Source organism: Vidua macroura, chromosome 4 (genome assembly GCF_024509145.1).
Source record: "Vidua macroura isolate BioBank_ID:100142 chromosome 4, ASM2450914v1, whole genome shotgun sequence".
NCBI lineage: Eukaryota > Metazoa > Chordata > Aves > Passeriformes > Viduidae > Vidua > Vidua macroura.
Genome location: NC_071574.1, coordinates 71622548 through 71643700, shown reverse-complemented (window position 1 = coordinate 71643700; position 21153 = coordinate 71622548). Strand labels below are relative to the sequence as shown.

The 21153-nt window shown below is 43.2% G+C and overlaps 1 protein-coding gene across 1 annotated transcript in view; it reads left to right on the top strand.

Annotated features, from left to right (window-relative positions):
• Positions 1-3531: 3531 nt before the first annotated feature.
• Positions 3532-21153, top strand: part of DNAAF9 (dynein axonemal assembly factor 9) — a 69739-nt gene continuing 52117 nt past the window's right edge. Inside the window, exons 1-4 of the mRNA XM_053975638.1 lie at positions 3532-3645; positions 14048-14127; positions 19745-19864; positions 20662-20786. Of these exons, the coding sequence (XP_053831613.1) occupies positions 3563-3645; positions 14048-14127; positions 19745-19864; positions 20662-20786 (408 nt within the window). The 5' untranslated portion in view covers positions 3532-3562. The remainder of the gene's footprint in view (positions 3646-14047; positions 14128-19744; positions 19865-20661; positions 20787-21153) is intronic.

Sequence of the window (21153 nt, the reverse complement as noted above, 5' to 3'; positions counted from 1 at the left end):
GATAGCGAAGCTGAGGAAGCTGGAGAGCAGGAACAATAGCTGATGTCACGTTCTTTCCCCTTCCACCTCACCTCACTCCTTCTCCAGGAATCCTGACCTCTCTGTCAGGTGTTTTCCAGGTTGTTGACCTGATTTTTCATCCCAAGGGAAATACGAGACTGCAGGCCACAGCAGTGGTGTGAAATGCCTCCCCTTGTTGGCTGAAAGAGTCTTGGGGGCAAAATGTCCTTAAATCCCATGCTGGGAATATCCCTTTTCCCTCTCCTCTCCTCTCCCACCATAGCTTTGCTGTGTTCCTGGGGCTTTGGAGTGCCTGGGCAGGCTCATGGAGATGAAGAGGAGATGGAAGGAGCCAACACAGCAGCCAGATGTTGCAGGGAAAGGTTGCGCTGTCAGTCTCCTTCCTCTTGTGAGTGTTGGATGTAGAGGGGGCTTGGGAAAGCCTCTGGAAGCTGCTGGTTCATGGACTGGCATGGGACGACCAGCAGGAGCTCTGCAGGAGACTGTCCCACTCAGCAAAAGACAAGAGAAGCAGGAGGGATGCATTTTAGGATCCTTCCAGAGGGAAGCTAAGGGGTTTTTAGCAATCCTATCCACTTTTCCTTCAGCTCCTGTTGCTGGTGGTACCTTAGCAAGCTCAAAGTGTATCCAGGGGCTCAAAAACCAGGGAGAGCTTGGGATTGGGATGGTGCCAGCTCCTTGTCAGCACAACCTGTGCCGTGGGGACTTGTCCATACATGGAACCATCAGAACTTTATCAGGGCCAGCTAAAACGCTTCCAGGTGGCTGCAGGGCAGCTGGGCCACAGCCCAGCATATTTATTTATCTTGTCTTTGCTCTGTGGCAGCGGGCAAAGTCCGTTTTGGTTTGTGGGGAAAAAAGGAAAGAACGCTTTGGAACGTGTTCTCACCTGCACCAGGTTAAAAGCCAGGTGGGAGTGAGTGTTCCCCACTGGATTGGGGTCCTTTGGGAAGGGAAAGGGAGCTTGCTCCAGGCAGCCCCATGTTTCCATCACACCCCAAAGCTGCAGATTCTGGGCTTTACGCTGCTGCTGGCAAATGCTGGTGTAATTAAAATAAGATGCAGACGAAGGGTCTTATCCCACTCTCCGCCAGGGACGAGGAGCTGGGGTGATTAACGGGATGGACACGGTGCAGGGAGCTCCTCACAGATTAGCACTGGGGGATGGGGATTAACGTCCTGGGGGGGGGGGAATGAGAGCCTCCACAGCAAGTTCAGTCCTTCTTAATGCTTACTCAGCCTCTAGTCACGCCATGGGGCAGCTCTTCCTTCCCCCGGGGGTGGGTGGTTGTCGGAACCCAAGGTGTCCCTCAGACACTCTTGGATGTTCTGGGTCCAGATCAGGAGCCTCTGAGACCCTGGCAGGCAGCTGGAAACCCCTGTGGTTTTGAATTTGACCCATGGAACAATTTACCAACCTTGCAGGAAGAACAAGAAATCACAAAAGTTTAGATATTATAATAGAAGTAGTCACAAAGTGAAAGGATTTTTGAGTGCTGTACAGGGGGGTTTTAGGCCTTGCACAGAGGGGTCTGAGTTTTGTACATGGGGGTCAGAAGTTCTAAGATGGAGGGATTTGGGCGTGCCCTGTCCTCCTTCTTTCTCCTTCCTATCCTCCACGTTCTTGGTGATGTTGGCACTCACAGATTGGTTTAGAGTAGAAAGTCACTGTTCAATATAGGTGATAGGCATTGGGGAAAAACTATAAACATTTAATAGGTAATGTGTGATATAAAAGATGGCACCAGCCCCTTGGGCGGGGGAGACGGAGAGAGACGCAGAGGGAGAAGGAGTCAGAGAGAATGCCAGGGAGTGTGTGTGCCTTAAGATAACATGCAATAAACTGCCTTGAGACCAGACAACTGAAGACTACTGAGTCTTTCTTTGAAGGCACGGGTTGGAGGAGAGACTTTACCACCACCCGGGGTCACCCCAATCTGGGGGTGATTCCGACAGGTGGTGAAGCAGGAGGATGCAGGAGGAGCAGGATGTGCTCCCCTCAGCTGAGGGATGTGTGATTAATGGGTTTCCAGCCATGTGCCCCCCTCACGGTCCATTAAAGCCTGGCTCCAGATCCTTCCCTGTGTTGTGATGACCTCAGTCCTTTATAGATCCTTGGAGGGTTTCTGTGCAGGACCTAAAATCCCTGCTCCTGCTCCCTGGAAGCTGGGGGTGCTGCTGGCTCAGTGCTTTGGCAGTGGTGACACATCAGTAAAATAGGAGAAGACTGGGAAGATTGGGGAAAGGGTGTCAGAGGCCAGGCGAGGCTGGGATCTCTGGGCAGAGCAGGATAAGGCAGAGGAGGCAAAACTCCCTGAATTTCACGTGTGACGAGAATAAAGGGTGTCTGTAAGGATGGTTGTGCTGGCACTAGGACACAGCCAGCACAGAGGGGTGCTGGTTGTGAAGTGGGGTTATTTTTGGGGGATAACAAGAAAAGAACTATGTGGGGTGCTGGTGACAGAGGGGTGCCCAGATGGGGCTGTGGTGCTTTTGGGGCAAGTGGGGTAGGGCAGGGGTCCCATGGGGGGACACGGGCAGCCAGGGCATGTCTGTGTGCTGTAGGGTGTTTGGGGGGGCAACACTTTGGGGAGACCAGGGTACATCACTCCCTGGAGCTCCAGGACACATCATCATCCCTCGGGGCTCTGCGGGATATCTCCGTGTCCCCCTGCTCCTCGGGGCTCTGTGTCACCCCTCCCCGGAGGGTTTTGTGTCACCCATTCTCGGGGGGCACTCCGTGACACCCCTCCCTAAGGGCTTCAGGGGGTTCCAGGGGAATCCGTGTCACCCCTGCACGGAGGTCCCAGGAGTTTTCAGGGGGTCCCTTGTTCCCCCTCCTCGGGGTTTCAGGGGTCCCTTGTCCCCCTTCCCCGGGGTCTCAGGGGTCCCTTGTCCCCTCTCTCCCCGGGGTCTCAGGGGTCCCTTGTCCCCCCCATCCCCTCCAGGGGGTCTCAGGGGTCCCTTGTCCTCCCTTCCCCAGGGTCTCAGGGGGTCCCTTGTCCTCTCTCCCCGGGGTCTCAGGGGTCCCTTGTCCCCCCTCCCAGGGTCTCAGGGGTATCTTGTCCCCCTCATCCCCTCCCGGGGGGTCTCAGGGGTCCCTTGTCCCCCTCGCCCCCCCCCCCCCCCGGGTCTCCCTGGCATCGGACGAGCCCACGCCCCGTCGTGGGGGGGGACATCAGCCGTGGTGGGGGCTGGACGCGCCCAAGAGCGAGCGGGGGGGAGGGGGGCGTGTGGGGTGTGTGAGCAGGGGGCTGGACTTGGACGAGCCCATTCCTGCCGGAGGGGTGACCAACCTCATCCCCGCTATGTTTGCTCCCAGCTAGGGCCGCTATCCAAGAATTCCCAACCGCATTTCCTGCGAGAGGAGAAAAAACACTCGGGATAAATCCTGCGCGGACGGACAAGCTGGGAGAAGAGGGAGCGGTGCGGGTGTGCCGTATCCTTTCCCCCCCCGGGCCGAGTGGTGCGCGCGGCGCGGGGCGGGGCGCGGGGCCGCAGTGGCGGAGCCGCCCCGTCCCTCAGGCGCATCGCGGTCGCCATGGCGCTGTGCGGCCGCTCCGCGCTCCTCCCGCCGCCCCCGCGACACCGGCCCCGGCCCCGAGCCCCGGGGCCCTTCGTCAGGTACCGGAGGGGCAGCGGGGAAGGCGAGGAGAGGGGTGACAGCCAGCGGCAGGGCTGCGCTGAAGGGGCTGTGGCGTAGGGAAGGGGTGTGCGGGGTCTATTGGAGGGGCGCTGAAGGGGGGATGTGGAGGGTTTGGATGAACTGAGGAGGGATTTGGTGTGCGAGAAGCCGGGTTTTTCACAGCTCGTGGAGGAAATCGGGTTAAACGCCTGTTTGGGGGCGTTGGGGAGCGAGGGATGCGGGGCGCAGCGCTTTGGAGGTGCTGAAGTGCGCTGGAATAGAGGGGTTGGGGAGAGGTTTCAAGCGGTAGGATGGGGCCTTAAGGGGTTTGATGTGGGAGAAGGTGGGGTGTTCGCAGAGCTGAGGGTGCTGATTTGGGGTAAAATAGGGTTTAACACCGGATTGAAGGCGTTGGGGGTGGGAAGGATGGGGTGCACGGCTTTGGGGGTGGGACAGAAGCGATGGGGCGTTAAGGAGAGTGCCTTGGCACTGAGCTGTGCGGGGGGTGTTGCTGTCGGATTTGGGATCATTAAGGGTCTTTTGGGGGGGGCTGGAGCAGCATGTGAGAGGCTGGGAACGAGAGGGAAAGGATTGGCCACGATGGGGACAGGTAGATTTGGCAGGTGGCTACCGGGAGGGAGGTGTTGGTGGCCCTGCCAGGGTGGCAGACAGGGGCCTGACGTGACCTTGTGGATGGAGGGATTGTCAAAGGCTGAATCCTGCTGCAGGAGGGTGTGTGGGAGGCTGCGGAGGATGAGGAGCAGCAGGACATCACGGGGGGCTCGGAGCAGGGCTGGTGTGCAGAGAGTGAGTTTGGGGTTGTGTTTCTCTAGGGGATAAACCTGGCACTGATTTGGGAGGGGTTGGGCACGGGCTGTCTTGGCAATAAGGGAAAAAAAAAAAAAAAGGCTTGTGAAAGGCAGGAAAAGTGAATTAGGATAGGGACAGCTGAGGTTTGGGATTATGGAGAGAAAGAAGAGGCTGTATTTGTGTGGGCACCTGCTGGGGGGGAGGGGTTTGTGGATACAAAGGTAATAAAATTTCCTGAGTTCTGAAAATATGTTGGGTTGGGCTTGACAGGAGCTGGGGTGTGGGGACATGTGAGATGGTGGCATTGGCTCTGTGGGAGCTCAGGTGTCAGCTCAGGTATCCTTAGGTCGCCAGAGCTCTTTTTCCTTTTGGAAACACTTAAGGTGCACCCATGTGTATGAGGCTGCAGCCCATTATCTGAAGGGTTTGAATAGAGCAAACAGCCTCAAGTTGTGCCAGGAGAGGTTTAGGTTGGGTGTTAAGAAACATTTCTCTGCTGGGAGGATTGTCCAGCACTGGAACAGGCTGCCCAGGGCAGTGGTAGAGTCTCCAGGTATTTAAAAGGCAGTTAAAAAACGTTTTTGTGGTGCTTAGTGAGGAGGTTTAATGGTGGCTTTGGCAGTGCTGGGCTAACAGTTGGACTTGATGGTCTTGGAGAGCTTTTCCAACCGAAATGATTCCATGATTCTGTTTTTTGGTACCACAAAGGACAGCCCAGGAACTGAAGTGCTTGATGCTTTCAATAGTTCCAGCACAATACATGGAAGTATTCAGCAGTGGGAAGCCAGATAATCAGGGAATGGAGACCTTGCACGTGAATCGCAGACAAACACTTGGCCAAGCTACCTGGGTCTGTGCTTGCTGTAGATTTTCAATTAAAAAACAAACAAACACCAAAACCAAACAGCTCTTTATCTTAAGTACAAGGAGGGAACAAAAGCATTTTCACTTTTTGGATAATTTGCCAGTGAAATGAGGAATTCTGCAGTGAGAGAGGGAGAAATGGAGGTTGTTCTGCTGCCTTGAAATGCATGAACAAGGCTGGTTATGTTCCCTCTCTCCATTTCTGAATTCAAAATAAGACAGAATGAAAAATGACCTTTTCAAAATTTTTTTTTTTCACAGAATAAATTAATCTTAATTATTTAGAAAGAGCTTAGAATTTCTTTAAAGCTATAAAGAAATTCATGTTGGGTAATGAAATGCCAAGATGGTAAGAAAAAAAAAATGCTGAGAGAGAAAATGGTTTCCACTCAAGCCTTCCTCTTCCTGAGTGATTTTTGTAATCTGAGACCCTGTTTTAGTGTTGTCATGAGAACATTTCGACTCTCTGAACATCTGCAAGCTTTTGAGCTCCACTGGGGGATGCATCCAGCAACTGTAATTTGGTGCATTTGTAGGAGCCATGTCATCTGTTAATTTTTTTTCCTCCTTAACGTTCATTCTTGTGCAGTTCTTTTTAAAAAAATTTTTATTGTCAGGCCAGATGGAGGCCAGTGTTTGCAATAAATTTCCCAGGCAGTCAGCAGATAGCAGGCAGTTAATAAAAATAACTTAAAACAAAACAATCTGTTACCCTCCTCCCCCTGCCCCCAAGTTCCTAAACAGGAATGGAAAAATTCTTCAGACTATATAAAGACTAGAGAAAGAGCCAGAGATAATTCTTGGAGTTCTTCCACATACTTGAGAGTTTTGGTCTGCCATGTGGCACTTTGGGAGCTGGCGACCCTCGGCATTGTAACAAGTAAAGAATGGGTTTGGAAATAGAAAGAAAAAAATCCCTTAAGTAAGAGAGAAGTGCTGCCCAAAAAAGGGGAAGTCTTTTTGGGAGGTGATGTCATCTTTCATGTGCCTGTGTTTAGTGGTGAATGAGTGTTTTCCTTGTGAACACAGACGTTTCTGAACAGAATTCCTGTCAGGTTTGTTTGTTTTAAATATCTGCATCAGAAAATCAATGCAGATTTCTTCTATTTTAGAGCACTCTGTACCCACCCAATCTGAATTAACATTTATGTAAAACAGAGTAGAGCAAATCCTCATTATCCATTATCCATGGTGGTAACATAATACAGATGAGTTCTAACCATGTGTCCATGTGGGGAAATGCAAAATAAGTCCTTGGGTTAATTTTTCTGTTGTCTCTTCCTCTGTGCTTCTCCTGCTCTAAACTGTTCTGTTGTTAATCACATCCTGGTTAAATATGTAGCTTTTTTTTTTTTTTTTTTCCCATGAATGGGGTATTTGGGAGCACAGGACCAAAGAGTTGTTGTGGTTTCCCAACCAATTTTTGTAGGGGACTTTTCTGTGATGAAAGATTAACAAATTTTTCTTTGCCTGTGTTGTGTTCCTTATGTAATTATGCCGAGGTTCAGGATTTTGTAAGAGCACAGTTGCATTGGAATTTTTATTTTTTTTTTTTTAAGGAATGTGCTGTATTTTAGCAATGCAAAGAGAGAGCTGATTTAACTTGAAGTACAGGAGGGAAAAAAAAAAAGAAACAACCCCCATTCCTTGAATATGAATGGTTTTCTGCCACCTTAGGGAAATGAGAATGCTTAGGATCTTCTACAGTGAAAATTGAGGGGTGTGGAACCATTTGATTGATGGGAGTAGAGAGGTAGAAGGGAAATTTGCCACGGGGAGGAGCAGAGCTATGGTGTGGACCTTTCAGCTGGAATTCTCCCTTTGTGATCATCTCACCATCTGATTTGGAGCTTTGTGGCCACGTGGCTGCAGAGGTTCTGGCCCAGGAATGAGCCCTGAAGGTGAATTTAGTCTTGAGGCACAGAAAATGAACTTTGATTTCTGCCCAAGTGCCTGGCAGTGCCCTGTTTTTTAATCACAGAGTGAGTGATAGCAGAATAATCACCCTCCATCTGATCTTTGTCACTTTTTCAATCATTGTCATTTTCTCAGCTGATAATATTTTTGGAAGGGAATAGTTGATGCTCTCCATAATGCGCTGCAACATAAGAAAATGAAAATACAGACATGGTTTTTGTACATCAGCCTGTTAAAGAGAGAGAACATCAAGGCTGAGGGTCTGACTGGTGTGTAAGTGATGGGCAACCCATCATTTAGTAAAGATCCTCAAAAAGTTTGTGCTTGTGCAGAACGACATCAGGCAGTTCCAGATGTTTAGTAAGGAGAGATTCAGGCTTGTTCCTGTGTGCTTTGAGGTCTCTGGATTACAGAATTGAATATTCCTGTCCACTTAAAGTCAAGATTTGGCCCTGAAAATGCACATAAAGTTAAAAATTTATTTATCTGTGTCCATTTTTTTCTCGCTGTTCCTAAAAAATTACTTGCCCTCCTATTTATAGTCAACATCCCTATGCTCACTGTAGCGAAATTTACAAATCAGCTGGGAAATAGACGTATATTTTAAGGTGGGTGAATGTTGTCTTTTATGAGTGCCAAGTGAAGAAGTTATTTTGAAATCAATGGAATTCTGAGAGTCTTTAGCTCAATCTGACTTCTGGTGTCTGTTTTCACAGCTACAGTAAGGTGGGGATAATGTCAGACTGTGAGAAATCCAGGAAAATCCTGGATTCTTAACACAAGCAGGCAACATTTCTGATAGAAATCATGCAGTCGACAAAAGACCCAAGAAATATAAACTTGATTTTTCAGGGACTAAAATAAAATGGAAACAGATGTTCACAACAGCGAGTTAACAAGGAGACTTGGGGGGAAAAAGCCCTGTGATTTATCATTCTGTTTAATTTATTTATTTATGCTAAATCAGGCTGTTATTGGTAAAACCATTGATTTTGATACGCAGCATGAATCTATTCAAGGCGAGGATTTCTTCTGATGTGGGGATTCTCCTTGGTTTGCCAGGGATATCTCTGATTTTTCCCTGCCATCCATCCAACCCCGGCCACGTGCGGGTTTTTAGGGCTGCCAAGCCTTTGTGGGGGAGGAGTGAAACACCTGCCAAGATGAAACACACGGAAGGCAGCGAAATCCCAGCCTTTGTCAGCTGAATTGGGCACAATTAAACACAGCTGCCAGGCTGTTAAAGTCCACTGGGAACTGGGAATCCACTGGGAACTGGGAATCCACTGGGAATCCACTGGGAACTGGGAATCCACTGGGAATCCACTGGGAATCAGGCAGGGATCTGCTGGTTCTCACCTTCTTTTTTCTGCCTGTGTCGAGGTCGGGATTGAAGGCACTTGAGATGACATTTTGCATTCAGGCTTAGATGTTAATTATTTCTTTTTTATATTACAACTCGTGAGTTCTACAGCATTCTACTAACAAGGCACAAAATATCTTTTGTTACAAGGTCTTTTAAGGCTAAACTATCCAATTAAGAAATGACACCTAAATTATTTTCACTTCTAACCCAATAACTGATAACTTATGTCCCACAATGTGAAAAATGCCAGTCACTTTTGTCAAAATTTTAGGAGTTTAATAGTAATGGAAATAGTGATGGAAATTAGGACAATAAGAGACAATAAAAAGCGAAGAATTACGGATGTCTGGGTGCCTTGCACTCTGCCAAAAAGCACCCCTTGCTAACAAAAGATTACCCTTTAAAAGCAATAGCCTTTTGCATATTCATATATCTCATACATGATTCAAACATTTATTTTAAACCTGGGTGTTATTACTTAATTTTGGCTTCCCCCCCATCTTGTAAATCAGCTTTCTTGGTTCCTCGAAGTCTGAGCTTTCTTGATAAGGAGACAGTAATTCTTCTCTTGGAATTTTGTGTCTGTTGCTGTTATCTCGATCTAGACAGAATAATGTGAAGATTTTTTTCATTATCTTTTCTATTCCTTGAGCTAGTTACAGTTTAAAAACTAGTTATAGTTTAAAAACTATAGCTTAAAAACTATATTTACTGGACTACTTAAAAGAGATTAATACAGCATAACTTTCTAACATAACACATATAGTATTCATTTTAATATTTGTGAAAAGCCAATATTATAATATGTATTTATAACACGCAAGGTGGACTTTTCTGTCCACAAAATACCACCCAAACTCATGAAGAAGGTGAGGAAGAACAACCAGCCACTGCCCTAAAATCTCCATCTTGCCCCATATATATTGGTATATTCTAAAACCTTAAACTCTGAGTTTTCCACCCTGTGATGTTACACACTTCTAATCAAACTACACCCCCATAATTACAGTGCTATCAATAAATTTTGGAAGCTTCTCCACGGCCTCAGGTCAAATATAATATTTTCTTGTGGGTCTGTGTGCTTCAGCACAGAAAGTTTAAAATTCTCAGCATCCAGGATTCCAAGAGGGATCAGTGCTGATGTCGGTGCTGCCTCAGTTCTGGATTACCACGTCAAGAAAAGGCAGCTTGAACACAGGTTAAATCCAGCCAGCAGCCAGGGGAAAAAGCACTGTGGGAGAAGAAACAAGATGGAATGGAAATTCAAGCACCTCGTGGCTTTCTTGAGGAAATGGATTTGTTCTTTGTGATGGAGAAAGGCACAGTTGTTAATATTCCCTTTATTTGCCAACAGACGTGCCTTGCAGCGCCGTGTCTGTTACCGAGCTGTGACAGGCTGCCTGTTGTAAAGCGAGGTACTTTGCATAATTACTGTGAAGACGTGAACAGATGAGCGCTAATTCTTAGAAGTTAATGATTGTCAATTATCTCCTCTTTTTTTTTTTTTTTCTGGATCCAGTCCAAGATTAGCGGAATATCAAGTACCTCAAGGTACAGTTCCTTAATTGGCCCAAGCACACTTTATTGCCAGATGTCACCCCAAAGCGTGGCTTTGCCTTTTGACCTGCCTTCATCAGCAGTCAGGTCAGCTTGCTGCTGTTTGAAAGCGTTGTTTTCTTTTTAATTCCTGGGCTGGAGGTTGTTTGGATCCATAAGCTGATCCGACCTGACACATGGCTTGGAGATCGTTAGTGCACACAGAAAGGCAGCGAGAAGGGTGAGACCGTCCCTTGCAGCACCAGGAGATTTTATCCTGCCTTAAACCGACAGAGAAATCCCAGCTCCTGCTCAAAAGTGGTGCAAAAATTCCCACTTCACCTATTTCAACTTCTTACCTGCTCCAGAAGTTGTCTCATAGGTAGATAAATAGCTTCCAGCTCTTGTCTTGCCCAAATCTTGTTGAAATCCAGCATTTTGGAGCTTCCTTAGTTTCCAAACACACCTATTTTCTTGTTTTTTTTCAGCAGCAGGTTACTGTAGGTTTAACTGTGGTTATGTAGATGGTGGATCCAGAGCCACAACGTCCAGGGGAGCATCCCAAGGCCCACAGGTTTGTGTGGAAGTTGTTGTTTCCATATGAATTTGTGCTGCTGGAGCAAAATGAAAAGGAGTGCTTGTTTTGGAGATGGGAAAAGTCATGGATTTGTGTTCCCAGGACAGTCTTTTTGTTTTTGTCAGATGACTGTTTAATGTGAAATCCAAGAAAATGCCTTTATTTCCCCCCCCTCTGACTTTATACACAGTTTAGCCTGTATTGTTTAAAAGCATGTTGTAAGAATTCTAATTATTCTCTTTTTATTTCTGAATGGCATCTTTCTTCAGGCACACAAGTCTTGTGTGTTTAGTGTCAGCCCTTGAATGTAATGATTTATCCACACTTGAAATGACGTTGAAAATTTTTTCTGTGAAGAAGCTTTTTCAAAGAATTCTCTCATTCTCTCACTTCTTAAATAAGGCTAGGAAAAATATTCTGCAAGATGTCTGTTTAATATTAAGAATGAAATAAATACCTTTATTGGACATAACATCTTATTGTGAAATAATGAATGTATAATTTGCTCTGTGCTTTCACATTTTGTGTCAGGACACACAGCGCTGACATCAAGATTTACCTGGCAGAAATGTTTTAGCAGCTTAATCTGAGATCTTTAGATATTTTTAAGGGCTGCACCAAAGATATAATTTATTTGAAAAATAATGAAAATAATTCAAGGAGAATAAAATTTCTAACCTGAAAACATAAAAAAGGAAATAAATGCTCAACCTGTGAGGATTCTCTTCCCCCAGTTCTTCTTCCCTTTTTCTACCCAGCACTTGAACTGATCAGAAAATACTTTCCCAGAACTCAAGAAAACAAAAACCCCATTTATTTTGCTTTTCTCTGCTCTGGTCTTCTGGCACAGGCTCATAACACTACTTCTTTTAAATGATAAATGTGATTTATTGGGTCACTCTTTAGAAGCTTTTGAAATTAAAATTTAAATATCGTAGGAACCGCTTACCTTGTTTCATAGGTAATATTTTTTAATAAAATGGAAGAAGTCTTTCCCCATGAGTTTCCGTAGTTGTTCTTTGTCAAATTGAGTTCTAACCACTTTTCTGTAAGTGATCAGTACAGGGAGGGAAAAAAATGGTAGCAAAATCAAAATGTGTATTGCTGCTCTGTTTAGAATGCTTAAGAAGTTCTAAAAATGTTACAGGTCTTTAAAAACCTGTTTTTGTCTGGAGAATTAAATTTGCCTTCAGAGTTGACAACAGCAGAAGAATTATTGCATCTTGTTTTTGAGGAGCTGAAGGGAAATGTCCTTCTTGTGCCCTCAGCATTTTTCCTGTTGACTGTTTCTTTCCTCACTTTGAGCAGGAACAGGAAAATGCACCCTCTGATATGGAAAATGCTTTATTAAAAGTCACTCTGGGTGCTGCTTGCTGTGTCAGTGCAGAAGTGCTTGGACATGGTTTTTCTCCCAGTCCTTCCAATTTGTCCTTCAGATCCTCTCAGAAATCATGGAAACAATTCCTCTGCAGGCAGGTCAAGAAGCATTTTGAGAAGGATTTCACTCATGGGCAGCTTTGTACAAAAAGTTGCTTTCATATTCTTGTTTTCTTTTTTTTCTTTTTTTTTTTTTTTTCACAGAGGCTTCAGCAATCCTGCAGCTGCTCCTAAATAACTGTGGGCTTGTGCAACTTGTGTTGCTGTTTCCATACCAACAAATGAAATAAGTCCAATTTGTGCCCACAGTGAAGAGGCTGGGGATTTTTTTTCTGCTCTCTTATCTCCTGATATGGGAAGTATAAAAAGATGAGCTCTGAATAGCTTGTAGTGAATCATCTGTCAGCCAGCTGGTCTGGGCTTCTGTTGAATGATGGGATGAAAATTTTCCAGAATAAGATACAAACCTTAATTTTGTACAGCTGTGAGAGTCAGGTTGAGGTGAGGTTTGAAAGAATGAATAATTAGTAGTTGCTTAAATGTGCAGCATTAAGTTCAGTGTGGTTTTTGTGGATTTCCTGGCATCACCCATGTGAGCAAACATCTGATAGTACCTGATGAAGTCTTTGCTGTCATCAGTGGCTTTAATTTCTATTTCTGTGTCTAAGAGTGGATCAAAATATCCATCCATCCATCCATCCATCCATCCATCCATCCATCCATCCATGTAAATAATATAAATTGAAATATTCCAGGTAAAAAGCACAATTGAGGGATTCAGAACTGAAACATTTGACCTAAAAAGGGATAAAATTAATGCTGGAGACCGCAGTGACTTTGTGCTTCCCGTGAAAGTATCTCCAAATGAAGTGTTGTGTGTCCTTTATCACTGATGTTTGAATTTCACTTAGATTTGCCATAATGGAAACCTTTCATGTACATTCTTTCTTTCAGGAAAAGTAGAGCATAGTAATTGTAGTATTGCTGAAAAGACCTATTTGCTTTTTTTACTTGGCTAAAGTAATGCTGAAAATAGAAATATTTGACCTTGCTTTATTGTTTGTTTGAACTGCTCATAAATTTAGCTCTATTTGAGTGGTTCTGTGAGAGACATTTGTTTCCTGGAGCTGAGCAGCTCATAGTTCTATAAACAAGAAATCCCATTCACTAATACCAACAGTGAAATTTCTTGTCTTTTATCTTTATTTAAACAAACTCACAGAATGTTGCCTGGAAGCACAAATTGTGTTGCTCTCTGTGTGGCTGTTGTAGCTGAAAGATGCATATTGGGCAACTGAATTAAAATGTATATAATGAACTATTCACTTTGATTATAAAAAATATCTGTCTGGCTGTTGCAGATGGAATTTTTGCCTGGTTTAAAGAGAAATATTGGACAGCTGAATTAAAATTTATATAATAAACTATTCATTTTTATGGTAAAAAATCTCAGCAATATTTGGCATTGTTTCCTTTCTCTTTCATGTTTGAATTGATGATCTGGGTGGTCTTTTCCAACCTTAATGATTCTCCTGATGGTGCTGGAGGTGCCAGAACTCTTTCCCAAACTCTTGTTGGGATGTAGGTGCACCTGTGGCCCCTTCTGATGTTACTTTGCTTTTTGCTTCTCTGGTAGAAAAGGGAATTTCTGCTGGCCAGGTGAGAGCAAACTGAGCAGCAATTTTTGCCACGTTGGAGAGTAACAGAGCTCATGGGTTGAAGGATTAGTTATAAATTCCTGTCTTCTCTCAGTGCTGTGGACTTCATCTTTTAGTGGGCAAAAATAATCAGGAATGGTTTGATTTAAGGTCCATGTCTCAAGAAAAAATCCCCCAGTTGAAGTGTGTCCATTTACTTTCTGTAATAAAGAAAACAAAGCTGGGTCAGCTCTTCAGCCTCCCAGTTTGACATTTCTCAACAGTGACCTTGAGGATAAATTTTCTTTCTTTTGCAGCTGTAGCCGCCTCCGAAATATTCAGACTATCCTGACACAGAGCAGCAAATCTCAGCCTGATGGAATCCTCTGCATTTTAGGTTAGTGTTACATTTTTTGTTCTCATTATGCTGATAAAGATACCACGAGTTTCAGAAAGAAGAAAATCATCTTGCTGCTCCAAGCCCCAGCCTGGTTTCTCAGGGCATGAACAGCTGATATTACACTCTCTCCTCCCTAAATAATTCTTCAACCTATTTACTAATTTTGGACAAAGAATTATAAAGAGTGGCCTAAGAAACCTATGAAGCAGTTAGGAGTTAAATGTTGGTATGTGAAATTAATGTGGTTTCAGTGCTTTATTTCTTCTGGGACAGCAGGAAATAAAGGTGCACGTGTGCAAGCGTGCTGTAGGAAAATAACAGGGGTTTTGTATTGCTTTAATACCATTTCATTGGCTCTTGTTTTATATTATATAATCAGTGTCAAGATCTTAAAGGAAAAATGCAGACATTACCATTGAAAACTTGAGTCCTTAGAGAAAAGGACTGAGGAGTAATTGTTTAAATAATATATTGTAGTTAAAGAGAAGAAATCTGTTGTATCTATAAAGAAGCTCTGTGTAGGAAGTGATACCACAGTCTGTTTTTTTTTTTTTTTTTTTTGTTTTATTCTGTTTTTTAATGATGTAGCAAGAGAACTTAAAGCTCATTTACTGGACCACAGAAATAAAATTTATAAATATATATAACCTCATTCTCTTCCAGTCAGTGTTAACTGTACATGACCCTTCCTACCCTGCATTCTCTGGGGTAAGAGGTTAAGTCTCTGACTAAGTAGTAACTGTACAGCCAGAAGCTCTGTGAGGTCACTGTGTCAGTGAAACTTAATCATACAGGATAAACTCCTTGGGTTTTGCCTTTGCTGCTAATTTAATTCCATAAAACACGTTACACTGCAGTATTTCTTAATTATTGTGAGCTCTGAGACTGCAGAAAGTCCCAGGTAAAGAACAGCCATTGAAAACGTGGCCCAGCTTTAAGGAAAACAAAGGAATTGCTTTGTGTAATCCTCAGTGTCGTGTGGAGGATTTAATTCTATTCATAAGAACATACCTCTTCATAAATAAGCACTTGAGGTATGGAAATATAGGAGGTATGTTTTGTTGGGAGATTTGTGCTTTGCCCTGATCTCTCAGCACCCACAATGGGACTCTTGTCTGCTCTGGCCTGGCTCCTGTAGCCTGCAGAATTTCTGGCATAACTTCCATGAAACAGGCATGTCACTGTTATAAATGCATTAAATCTGTCATCAAATACAAGCTTCTGATGACAAAACCCATGTAGTTTTACATCCTCTTGACTTGTGTGGAAAGTGAATACTCACAACTATGTTTTTTTACAGTCAGTGCATGTTCTGTTTCACTTGGCTGCTTTTAATGGCCTGGAGTTAATGCAGTTCCCTCACCTCAACTTCAGTTTCATACTGGGCTGTGAGATAAAACCTGTGTGAACTTCCACAGCTTTACTTCAAGTTCATTAACATTTGTACTGAAATTAAACCCAGCACTGTGAGATCCCAGAGAGAGATGAGAACTGACCCACTGTTGATACAAGTATTTAAATGCAGTTACAGCTGATTTTTAAAAGGAATCCTCTAATCTGATTTTGAAGGGGTTGCATGGTAACATTCCTGCATTCTTTGCTGGGGAGAAAAGGCCTCACAACTGACATGAAAAAGGAATTTGGAGGTTGGCATGTCAAATGCCTTTAAAAAGCACTGATGTCTCAGCTGAGTGTGTTGCTGTTCAAAGTGATCTACTTAAATCATACTGTGAACTATTTTTTATGATAGTGGTGTTTCTTGGCCTCTTACCTTTCAGCAGAGATTTTCAGCTCGTGGTTCAGTTGCTGTGATTCCTGAGGAAGAGCATTTGCTGTGAGCAGGGTGTGTTTGTAACTCACTGGAGTTGTAGCAGCTCTGATTGTGGATTAAATTGTTTCACCATTCAGCACAGTGGAGATGAATTTTTGCAAATATTGATATTTATTTTTTATTCTCCTTGAAGAGTGTGGGGATACTATCAAGGCTGTTCCAGTAAATATTTATTTTACTTTGGTTCTGTTCACATATTGCTTTTTTAGATGATAAATAATCTAGATTATTTATTTAGATGATGCATTTTAGATACTATATAACTATATATAATATATATGATATGATATTATAATTTTATATATGATAGATTATATAATTAGATTAATATAATAATATATAATAGAATAAAATGAAGTAATAGATTTCATACATAAATATATAATAAATATTATTATAATTATATACTTAGATTAATATAATAATATATAATAGAATAAAATGAAGTAATATATTTCATATATAAATGTATAATAAATACTATTATAATTTTATATATTATAGACTGTATATTGAGATGTATCATATATATCATAACTATATATAAAATAATATATATTAATATATAATAAAATATATAATCTAAATAAATAATCTAGATTATTTATCATCTAGAAAGCAATATGTGAACAGAACCAAGATAATGTTCACATAATCTTTTTTCAATTATTTTTTCTCCATTATATCCATCCCACCCGGAGCTCTCCCTGCTGGGGTTTCTCCCACATTCTGAGAACCTTTAGTCCATTGCTCTGATTGTTCATCCCATTCCCTTTCCAAACAGAGAGTGTTTTAAGGATTATTTAGGGATTATTCTGCCAGCAGTTCCAGAGCTGTGTGTGGGTTTTGGGCCAGTATCTAAAGGTGATGTGTCCATTCCCTCCTGCTCCTCCTGCTGTCCCCACGTGCATTTCACATCCCTGCCGGTGCCCTTGGGTATCCTGCACCCACTTGCAGACAGATTTCCCCCCCGGATTTGGCCAGAATGTTTTCTGCCAATTTAACAAACGGAATGGGCTCGCTGAGGGGCGGCTGAGCAGGAACCTGGGGGCTCAGGCTGACTCACTGCGTGCCCACACCCGGCCATGGCTTGGGAGCAGGCGGGGGAGTTCCAAACTCCCAGCCCAGCTGGAGACAGGCGTCGGGGTTTCCTAATTAATGGCCTTGCCCATTGTTCTGGGGAGGACTCCTGATATGCTCTCGGGTGTATCTTATCTTGGTCATTGTTTCATTTCCTGTTTGTTTTCTGCTAACTATATCTGTTCCTTTCACTCCATATGTTTCTGTAGAATAGCACTAAAGCCTCAGTGTGAAGGCTCCTGTCTGGACAGGATACTTGAGAGACCCAAGTAAACCACAAATGGCAAATATTCTGCAGAATTCATGGGTTTATGTTAAACAAATGCCTTCCCTGCATGGCTGTCAGTGCTCTGTAAGCAATAAATTCACCCATGTCCTCTATTATATGAGTTAAATTTGTCAGCTGTCCCCCTTTAAGATCTTTTGTTTTCTCTTCCCCTCCTTCTGTCATTAACTGAAAAAGCAGGGGTTTGGGGTTTGGCTTGGAAGATCTTCCCTGCTCTAAGCTGCTGCACCCAGATAAAATCTCAAACTCTTTGCTTTTGCCTTTGCTGCTAATTTCATTCCATAAAACATGTTAACTGATGACACTGCAGTATTTCTTAATTATTGTGAACTCTGAGACTGCAGAAAGTCCCAGGTAAAGAACAGTCACTGAAAACATGGCCCAGCTTTAAGGAAAACAGAAATTCCAGAAATTAGAATTACAGGATCATAGAATGGTTTAGGTTGGAGAGACCTTAAATATTCCATAATTCCAACTCAGTGCCGTGGGCAGGGACACTTTCCACTGTCCCAGGTTACTCCAAGCCCTGTCCTGGTCTTGGACACTTCCAGGGATCCAGGGGCAGCCACAGCTTCTCTGGGCACCCTGTGCCAGAGCCTCAGCACCCTCCCAGGGAACAATTCCTTCCCAATATCCCATCCAACCCTGCCCTCTGATACTGGGGAACCATTCTCCCTTGTCCTGTCCCTCCATCCCGTGTCCCCAGTCCCTCTCCAGCTCTCCTGGAGCCCCTTTAGCACTGGGAGGGGTCTTTCCGGAGCCTTCTCTTTTCTGGGCTGGACATTCCCAGCTCTTTCAGTCTGTCTGTGCCAGATTATTGCTCCTCTGAGCCTTCAGAAGGTGCCTCAGTTAGGCAGGTAATCAGTGGAACAGATTATCCTCAGGAGATCCTGTGTGCTCACTTGCCAAGGCTGCAGATGATTCCAAGGAGATTGATTACATTTAAATGGGGTTCCCTAAAACAATGGGACAGTTTCTTCCTGAAAGGAGTCTCCACTTGTTTGTAACTAAAATCCCACCTAGACACGAGGGCTTTGGCAGCAATATTTGTATGTTGAGTCCCATTGAATTCCAGATTACATTGGTGTGCCTGCTTTCATGGGGCTGAAAATGTAAATAAAATAGAGGGATGCCTATGAATGAAAGGTCAGAAGCAGCAGGAGAATGAGGAGATTATGGCTGGAAAAAAAAACTTTGAGGGCTGAGAAAGCTGGGACAGATGTGAAGCAGCTTTCCACCAAATATCAGATACCTTGGATTATATGTGAGCTACCCAAAGTTACTGAACAAAGAGTTTATTAAGATGTGGGATTCATTAGCTGGATGCAGACACATCATCTGGTTAGCTCTCTAAAGCTGAAGCATAACATGAACAAGGAGCATAAACAGGAGACCCTAAGGTTTGTTCCAAGTTTTGACTCTTGACTGGTTTGGTTTCCAATTCAAATGCTGACACTCAGATGTTCAGGCCATGTTATTACATTATCCATGTCCTGATCTCTCCTTTAGCAGTGGTAACAAATCCTAATTTGTTGGCAGCCATTCCACTGTATCCTAATGTAACAAATCCGAATTTGTTGGCAAGCATTCCACTGAATTCTAATATAACTTGGTAGGAAAACTTGCCATTAGAGGAATTTTTGGCAGTCAAGTCTGGTGACCTCTGTGAAATGTGGATAGTAAGGATGCTGCTTTATGTGCAGTTTTACTTGTTTGAAAAAACTGGGTTTATTACAGTAGAATTATGACTGTGACTGTCGTCCTGAGAGATGAAGATGGATGAAAATAATTTCTAAATCTGTGGTTTCATTCCTTTCCTCTTGTATTCATCTTCTGTCTCTTCATGCTGCAGATCTTCAGCTGTTTTCATTTAATTTTCCCAAGGACCAGGAAAGGTTCCCTTGAAAGCTCTTTGTGCCCCATATTTTTTGTCAGAACATCTTTTCACAATTTGTCAGAAGTCTGCAGTGGCTCTCTGGTGACTCAGGGGTTGCTCTATAACACTGATAAGATAATGTTTAATCATGTATTCTAAAGCAGGAGATTTGGGTCACGGGATTAGTTTGTTAGGAAGCTTCAATCAAGAACATATTAATTAGAATGCATCCTGCATCCAGACAGATGTTTGAATTACTAGAAAAAAACCAGAATTTTGGATGCAAAGCACTGCAGAAAACAAGACATTTAAAATTTTTAAGGAATGCTTGTGGATTTAGGTTGAAAGGGGGATGTCAGTGTGTGGCAGTGATCTTGCAAAAACTCATTTTTCCCTACTGTTCTCTCAGTGGGTTTAGTTGAGAACACTGAAGTTGAGTTCATACTCCTGCTTTAAAATGTAACAAATTGGGGAAGACAATAAATTTTTTAAGTGCAGTGTTAGGACACACAACAATTCTCCTGTGGTTTTGCTTTTGCAGGGATAGACAGTCGATACAATGAAGGGTGCAGGGAGCTGGCAAATTATCTGCTCTTTGGTTTGTACAACCAGAACAACAACGACTTTGAAAGGACAGGTTTTCCTGAGGAAGTTCTGGATGGTGAGTAATGTTCTCAACATTTTTACCTGTTCTGGACAGATGATGAGCAGAAAAAGGGACATAGGAAAAAAAAAAAAAAGGTCATTAAGTCTCAAGTTGTCTGTATATGCCTGAAAATATCTTCTTATAAACACTGCTGAAGGACTCATTTTTAAACATAAAAAGATATATTTCATATGTTTTATGCTCCACAATTTATCTCAAATGTTGTAAACTTACACAATTACAGTCCATTAGTTCATGTTGTTAATATTGTGTGATCACACCTCTGCATTTCTAAAGTACTTGAGCTCTTTTTTACTTCACCACATTAACTCACCTTTGTCATACTTGGAATGTGGCCAATCCCTGTCATCACAGTTTATTATTCTCTTATTTGTATGAAACTTCTGGATGTCTCCCCCATAGGCTGTGGTGTTGATGGTTTTTAGCTGAAGCAGCTCTGTTGTAACATCAGGCAAGAGCAGCTGGAGTTCAGAGTTCTGGAAGTGCTCTGGGAAGACTCATCCTGACCCTCTTGGCTGCACAAAGGACAGGCTGATGCAAGTTCTGTGCAAGACTTGGGAATTACCCCCCAGTTGTCTGGAACAGTAACAAGTGCTCTTGTACTTGGAACTGTCTGTGGCTGCCAACTGCTCCTTCTGCTTGTTTAAAAGAAATCAGGAATTGCACTGCATTCAGATAGCTGAACAATTTTCTTTCTTTAATGAGGTGGCATAATAGAAAAAAATGTTTTCTGTTCAGTTTCTCTTGTGTGTGGAGTTCTAATGCTGGAATATTTGCTCTGCTTGTTGCAGATATAATCATATTAATAAAACCTGACAGTGTTCATCTGTACTGCAACCCTGTGAATTACAATCATCTTTTACCCTATGTGGCACACTGGAGAAACTTGCATTTCCACTGTCTGACTGAAAATGAGGTAAGTGAAAAAGGAATGCAGACAAGATTTGCTAATGAACTTGATAATGAACTGATCCTTAAAGTGAAACTTTAAAAAACATTCTTTCCAGAAGCTTTTTTTCTCTTTTCCTTCTCAGCAGAGGTGTGATATGTGTGTATATCTGGGTATTAATAATTTGCTAAAGTGTGCAAGAAGAATATGTTGTCAATACTTTTATTTGTTGGAGTGTGAGGACAAATTGCTCCTCTCTCCCACTAATTGCTGTTGTTTGGATCTAAGTCAGTGATAATTTTAATGAGGAAAAAAGAAGTGGGTTGTGAAAAATGCAAAATGTGAATCAAGTATCACAGTCAATGCTGAGATTTCCCACATCAGCCTTGTTTGC